This window comes from Coenobita brevimanus, chromosome 81 (assembly GCF_032717465.1).
Source record: "Coenobita brevimanus isolate Jiangsu-jjx chromosome 81, ASM3271746v2, whole genome shotgun sequence".
Taxonomy (NCBI): Eukaryota; Metazoa; Arthropoda; class Malacostraca; order Decapoda; family Coenobitidae; genus Coenobita; species Coenobita brevimanus.
In genome coordinates this window covers 2873505-2881137 of record NC_137034.1, presented here as the reverse complement: position 1 = coordinate 2881137, position 7633 = coordinate 2873505, and the positions used below count along the sequence as shown (strand labels likewise).

The 7633-nt window shown below is 45.2% G+C and overlaps 1 protein-coding gene across 1 annotated transcript in view; it reads right to left on the bottom strand.

The window, feature by feature from the left end:
* Positions 1-6876: 6876 nt before the first annotated feature.
* The window catches only part of LOC145409530 (uncharacterized), a 62519-nt gene continuing 61762 nt past the window's right edge, over positions 6877-7633 (bottom strand). The window contains exon 2 of the mRNA XM_080279919.1: positions 6877-7490. Coding sequence (XP_080136045.1) covers positions 6877-7490 — 614 coding nt within the window. The remainder of the gene's footprint in view (positions 7491-7633) is intronic.

Here is a 7633-nt window from a genome sequence, read left to right as displayed (position 1 = left end):
TTCGTCTCAAATATGATTTTTGTTTTCTTTTCTTACTGGGAGACTTACATCCGTCAAGCGAGCTAAACTACATCAGCACTAACAAAATATTAATGAATCATGGGGCCGCTAGTGACGAAAGAACTTCATTTACACTACAACACGGAGAAAAAGTTGACAGCAAATATTAATAATTACTGATACTTTGTCGAATATAAGAAGCTAAATCTAACTAGTCTACACTGGGGCGACTGGCCAGGGGTCGTCGCCCCCCTCCTGAACACTGGGAGCCTCGCCCAACACTGCCCGCTCTCGTCCCCCGTCACCGCCACCACTCGCGTGAGACAGATCGTAGCTGAGGTTAACACACGGCTCTATTATGCCCCTTCAGTATGGCGACGTCTTCTGTACTGTAACCCTGCTTCCTACAGACAATTTTACTTGGCTCTAGGAAAGGTCTTTCTGACTAGAAGGGCTAGATGTTCCCCTAGTATTAATAACAGTCGGGAGTTGGCATGAGTAAAATACAGAGGACGCCATCTTACTGACGAAGTTAACGCCCACACTGTAAGCTGGTTTCACGGAGTTAAGAAAAAAAAAAATCTCAAGGACTCATTGACAAGTAGACTGGGTGGATGGGAGGGAAAAAGTCCTTATTTCTCTTATCTTTCGGACTAAAGAGAGTCAATGAATGGGGAAATGAACTTGGAACATTTTCCTGTTTTCCCTCAGCCCCATTCCAACACCCTTCAGTGGCGTAGTTAAAAGAATAACAATTAGCCTGCACCGGGTCAGAAGGACAAAATTTCTCATGACTCGGGTACGTACAACAACGAAAACCTGAGACAATTATAAGAACCACCACAATGGGAATAATTCATGCTCCATTCCTCATTCATTAATCAGATAGAGATTAATTTTTCACTGTGTAATAAAGTGTGGGCTCAGGCTGTCATTTCGAGAGCTGCTATGTTACCCCCAGCTACCTGACCTGTCCATATGTAAGAGGATTGTAAGCAGTGTGGCCCATTGGCTTAAACATTACCACTGGCTCTATAGTGCTTGAGTGTGATGATGTATGATGTTAAAATTAATGATGAAATTCACTCTCCCACTTCGGCTATCAATGAATTTATGGTTTCCGGGGTATAAGATTTTTTTTAGCTCTTTCATTGCAATAGCGTCTATTTCATTCTTGTTTCCTCCATACCTCCAATGAACTTAGATGGCCTCACACTGAAGGGGTTAAGAAGGCTACATCCAATCCCTCCAGGTTTACGAGTCTCCTAAGTTGAATAAATATGCCTGAAAGTAGCAAAAAATGAAATAAGAAACACACCATCGTATTTAAGGAGGCATGGCTTTATGATCACGCTAAAAATAAAGTTTCTCATCAAGTACATTCTATACTCCAAATGGTGATGTTATATGCCAATGGACCACGATACTGCACATCAAACTATACACCGAGAAATGCCTTGCTTATTGTATACGTCACAGCTCAGCGATGCTTAGACACGGAAATCTGACAAAAACCAACATTAACTTTGATTATGGAACGGAGGAGCAAGGAAACTCGAGGTGACAGTGAATGGTAAGGTCCTTGTATAGTGAGGTGCAAAAAGGGGGAGTGAAAGTGTGTCAAACTTCAGAAGCTTATTCATCTGCCAATTTTCGGTAATGAATCTATATCAGCATTGGCCCAATTACCAACTGTTATGGAGGTATATTTACGAATGACCTTAAGAGGGAATTATAATGACCTTTTTCGTCCGTAACATCATTAACTGTAGTTGTGTGTGACTGAAAACTGAATGTATGTTAATATGGCACCTATTTCTCAAAATCAGCAGAAGAATAACCTCCCGAAGCGTGCACAATTTTCCCGGGACATCCTGTATAAGCCAGCAACGTCTGGTAATGAAGCATGTACTGATTTTGGTCCAGTGGTTACGTAGTGGACTGTGATCCCGTGGGCCTGGAGTTCAGTTCCTCCTAATTAACAGACTAGCTATGTTGGATTTCATGTCCCCTTGTCTAGGAAGCTATGTTGGCTTTCATGCACCTCCTTATAGTTGTCACCTTCACCTCCAGCCTCGAGTCTCTCGCACCTTCATATGGAACTGAAGACGGACCGACCCCTTCGTTAACAATCGCAAGTGTCTACCTACTCCTAAGACGTTATCGGCACGCACATACACACATATTCCGCACACACATACACACAGACACGGTACACACACACACACACACACCGCTCCATCCCTGAAAGAGGGCGCTAAAAGTACAAAATCCTATTGTCGGCCGGTCACGTCATCTGCAGAATTAGTAGAACATGAAAGTCGAAGGAGAATGAGGCAAGCAAATCCCTTCAAACTAAGACGTATTCTTTACTTCATACTTGCTACCTCCAGACGATTTTATTCAGCTTGGAAACTTCGAGACGGGGGGAGGGAGGATAGATACAGGCCTCTCTAATCCCTCCACTGAAAAAAGCAGCCCATAAAATCGTCTGAAGGTAGCAAGAATAAGCTAACAATACATCATCCGATTCACTTAGTTCATATTTTCACGTCGATGGCGTAACTATTCATTTGTTTTCTTGCTACATCCAGACGGTTTTACTCGACTCAAGGAGGACCTCAAGCTGTGAAGGTGTTAGTCCCTCCAGCTTAAAGCCTCTCCTAACCTGAGTAAAATCGTCTGAGGGTAACAATAAATAATTAGAATGTCACCTGAATTAAAGAGTTACTCGCTTCATCTCCATACGACCTTCACATCGCCACGTCTAGCCTTGGTATTCTCGTTGACAGAAGCCTCGTAACATCTCTTTCTTAGCGATTTATTACGTACATACAACTTTTTTTTTTTTTTTTTTTTTATGCGAGGAAGAAGGAACCAAAGGCCATGAGCCCGCAGTAACAGTTCCCTCCAAGAGAAAAACAAAATACAATAGAGAGCCAAATTCAAGATCCGATCATTTTGAGATGCCTGGACACACTACGTTTGAAAGACTGGAGATCATAGGCAGAAGGAAATACAGACAGAGGGAGACAGTTCCAGAGCTGACCTGTTGCATAAATGAAAGACTGGGAGTAACGGTTAACTCTTGCATTAGAGAGTTGGACAGAAAAGGGATGAGAGTTTGCTGCCAGACGGGTGCTACGCGCCCGTCGTAGAGGTGGAGGAATGCAAGCAGACAGTTCAGAGGAGCAGTGACCATTAAAGTAGCGATAGAAAAGAGATAAAGATGCAACAGTGCGGCGAAGAGACAGAGGTTGAAGGAGTCAGTAAGAGGAGGAGAGTTAATGAGACGAAAAGCCTTTGACTCCACCCTATTGAGAAGAGCTGCATGTGGGGAGCCTCCCCACACATGAGAGTTGTACTCCACACAGGGGCGGATAAAACCCCTGTATAGAGTCAACAATTGTGCAGGGGGTAAAGAAAGAGCGGAGTCGGCTTAGCACACCCAATCTCTTGGAAGCAGATTTTACAAGAGATGTAATATGATCTTTCCAAGATAAGTCCCGAGTAAATGAAACCCCAAGCATGTTCAAGGATGATGCAGGATTAATCGGAATATTATTAAACATTAGTGGGTATACCTGTGGAAGATTTTGTCGGGTTGATAGGTGTAAGAACTGAGTCTTAGATGCATTAAAGACAACCATATTATTTTTACCCCAGTCAGAGATATGAGCCAAGTCAGACATTAGGTGTGCCATAGCCTCATCCCTTGTTTCTTGAAGTAACTGTTGAGATGGGCGTTGCGGGAACCGAATGGAAAGATGAAGGGTGAGTCATCAGCGTATGAGCAGCGCACAGTCGCGGTCATACATTCTTTTCCATTTCCAAGTAACAAAATAGTGAACGATAACTTTCGAAACCAATGACGAAATATTAGGAATCCATGAAGCTTTTCAGAATGTAATGAAAAGTTTAGTAATTCTTCGAGGAAAAAAATGGAACGTTATTTTTGCTCATAATTATACGAGACGATAAAAAAAGGTGTAATATACAGAACAAATCGCTACAAAAAAGGCGTTACGACCTCTACGCCAACAAGGATACGTCTCTAGGAACTATGAACCCGATGTGAGGACTTAAAAACTGAGAGGTAGTTAACGGCAGGCGGGTGGGCGGTGGTGGGCGGGGGAGGCGAAATGGGCGGGCTGGGCGGAACTGTGGACCGTATTCCTAAGAACGTATTCTAGGTGACTTAGGAAATCGCGTAACACCTCTTCCTTGGCGATTTATTTTCCATGTTACATCCCACTCCTGTAATGAATTCCAGTTTGCTTCGTTAACATACAAGAAAATTATCGAGGTGTCATGTGCAAAATAACTCGCTATGGAGAAGGCATAACGGCATTTCTGTCATCTAGAAATACGTCCCTTACTAGCACTGGTCCCTGAAACACCTCTTCCTAAGCGATTTATTTTGCAATATTTCACCTCAACATCTTTTTACACTTGTCTTTTTAATATTGATAAAGATGAATCAGCGGCATACAAAATAACTATATGGGTGTAATATGCAAAATAAATCACTAAGGGAAATTTGTTACGGACGCCTAGCCAAGAGGTATACAGTCCTTTAGTCAACCATCACATTGCTAGCACTCTGTATAGTACCACAGTTATATGCTTCCCGATGCCCATATCCACGTAACTCACTGGATCCTTCGTATTAATAACTATAATTACTTTGATAATGACGATAAATATTACAAAATCTAATTCCCCACTAAAGTAAGGAGTAAGTGTAGATTTATCAGTTAAAATAAAGGATATGTCTTTATTGAAACCTTAAGTTATGATAAAATTGGTCTTATTTAACTTATAGAAAACATTTTTACGTTAAGGTTGTGTTCAGTGTCGCAAAATAAAGTACGGCAGAGAGAGAGAGAGAGAGAGAGAGATTAATCCACAACTATACCCATCTTTACCTTCAATTTCAATAAAGGAATCCAGTAAGTGGTGCGTGGATGAGAGCAATGGATAGCGCCTGACACAAATGATAAGCTAAGTGACCTCTTGCCTGTACTTCCTCTCCCTCAGCACTCATGACCAGCAAGCTCGATTCTCCCTCACGATTCTCTCCCTCATGATTCTCTCCCTCATGATTCCTTCCATCTTACACCTCATAGGCCAAAAAGTAAATTACAAAGTTGTCTTCAAAGTCTGTTTAGTTTCTCAGCCTTGTTTTTGGATATTACATAAGCCATACCTAATAAGACCAAATCTGTCTACGAAAATTATTTACTTTTTATTCTTTGCCAAGGTTATGACCAAAGGATGCCAAGGAGGGACCAAAGGATGCCAAGGTTTGGGCCAAAGGATGCCAAGGTTGGGACCAAAGCATGTCAAGGTTAGGACCAAAGGATGTCAAGGTTAGGACCAAAGGATGCCAAGGTTAGGGCCAAAGGATGCCAAGGTTAGGACCAAAGGATGCCAAAAGTTAGGGCCAAAGGATGTCAAGGTTAGGGCCAAAGGATGTCAAGGCTAGGACTAAAGGATGCCAAGGTTAGGGCCAAAGGATGCCAAGGTTAGGGGTAAAGGATGCCAAGGTTAGGACCAAAGGAAGCCAAAGTTAGGGCCAAAGGATGCCAAGGTTAGGACCAAAGGATGCCAAGGTTAGGACCAAAGAATGCCAAGGAGGGACCAAAGGATGCCAAGGTTAGGACCAAAGGATGCCAAAGTTAGGAACAAAGGATGACAAGGTTAGGAACAATGGATGGCAAAAATATGAAAGATTATTTTTTTTATCTGGTTACAAATGGTTTATGAAATACCCATAAATAAGGCAGCAGGACTACACTCTTACTACTGACTATTACTATCCACTGGGGTTCTGGTGACCTTTGACCCCTTATCACAATCAGGAGCTTGTATCTCTTCTTATCAGTCACTTCGCGAATCTTGCAACGAAATTCACTGGTGTATTGTTAACGTTTACTGGGGATGTGAAGTCTTGCGAGGTTTGTTATGCTAAGGTGTGGGGTTGTTGAGGTGGGCAGAGCAGAGCAGGGGCCGTATTTATAAACCCTCCCAAGCTTAAGTCGTGTAGAAGACTATATATACATTTGAAGTCACTCGTCCCAAACACTTCACAAACTGAGTGAACACTGGTGACAAATTACAAAGAACAAAAGGTGATGCTAGTACTCGTGGAGACTTATAAATCCTGCAAATTGGTTAGGATTCTTTATAAATACGGCCCCAGAGCGCGGGCTGCTGTTGTACACTGCGGGATGAGGAACTTAGGACATAGGAGCCACGTCCAGGGCCTGCACTAGCCTACAGGAACATAGTACTGGCCACGGTAAACCTACATAGGAACCATTACCCACAGGATCAGTTGATTGTATGGACCTCGCCCTACCCTCCCCCGTGCTCTTGACTGATCCGCACACACGCTCCACTCCTGCTGGTTTTGGGGCAGTCCTTTTCAGTCCAGTCAGCGGTGTGGGTGTGAGGGAGGGTGGGGTGACGAGGGCAGGGCAGGCAGTTCTAAAAGTCCGCCAACGACAACACACTATGGACACGTATTCTCGCCGGCAACGGTCCTCCCTAGCACCTCTTCCTTACCGGTTTCTGCACTTGAGTTGTTAATTATGTTCTTGTACGTTATTTTTGCAGTCTATGTCGATATAAAAGGGATATGAACAACTTACAAGAGAATAATAACGTTGTCATAATGTAAAATGAAGCTAAGGAAGAGTTGCTAGAAAGGCCTTATGATGACAAGAATATGGGCCACAGTCAACTCAACACGGACACAGCTGCGGCGGGCCACAGGGACAGGATAGTTCGTGGGCCACCGCGGGGCGTTTACTGCGAGGCGTTAAGTGGGCGGGCACGGGGCCCGGCCAGGGTGCAGGGCTGCTGGGGACCCTACTGGCTGGTGGTGGGCTGCGGCCCCGGTGTGGAGGCGGCACTGTCCTTGTTGATGTTGGCGTTGGTGTCGGTGGTGGGGTGCGCCGCCTGTGCCAACGCCGTAATCTGCCGCACCACTGCCGCCACCTCAGCATCCTCCACTACGGTGCCCCCACTGGTGACGGTGGGGGCAGCGGCGGCACGGTGCTGCTCACTCTCCAGGTGGCGGCGGTACTCCACCACCGTGGCTGCTTGCTGGCGACACAGGCTGCAGGCGTACAGCAGCTGGGTCAGCCTGAGGATGCCGCGAGAGTGGTCCAGGGCTCGCTGGTGTGCGGCCAGGAGGGGTGGCGAGGGGAACACCAGGCGGCAGGTCTTACACACCCAGCCCACCTCACCCTCGGTGTGCTCAGCCCCCTCGCCTGCCTCACTCGCCCGTCCTCCGTCCAGGGTAAAGCTCGCACCGGAGGATCCCACGGAGTTCAGGTGAGCGTTAAGCTCTGCGTGAGCGCTGGACGGCAGCTGGAGCATGGAGAGGGGGGTGCCGCCCCCAAAAGGCCCCCCTGACACTGGTTCAAAGCTGCCGCCACCCAGGATACCAACACTACCACTTGCACTGCTACCACCGTTACCTGCAAAAGAAAACCACAATTATTTCACCTGAACGTCTATGTTTTGCAAGTCTGATGAATTTAGATCTACATTAGAGCAAGACAAATGTGTGTGAAAGCCCAAATCACTATATAGCATTACAGTCTAATCACCATCATCGTTA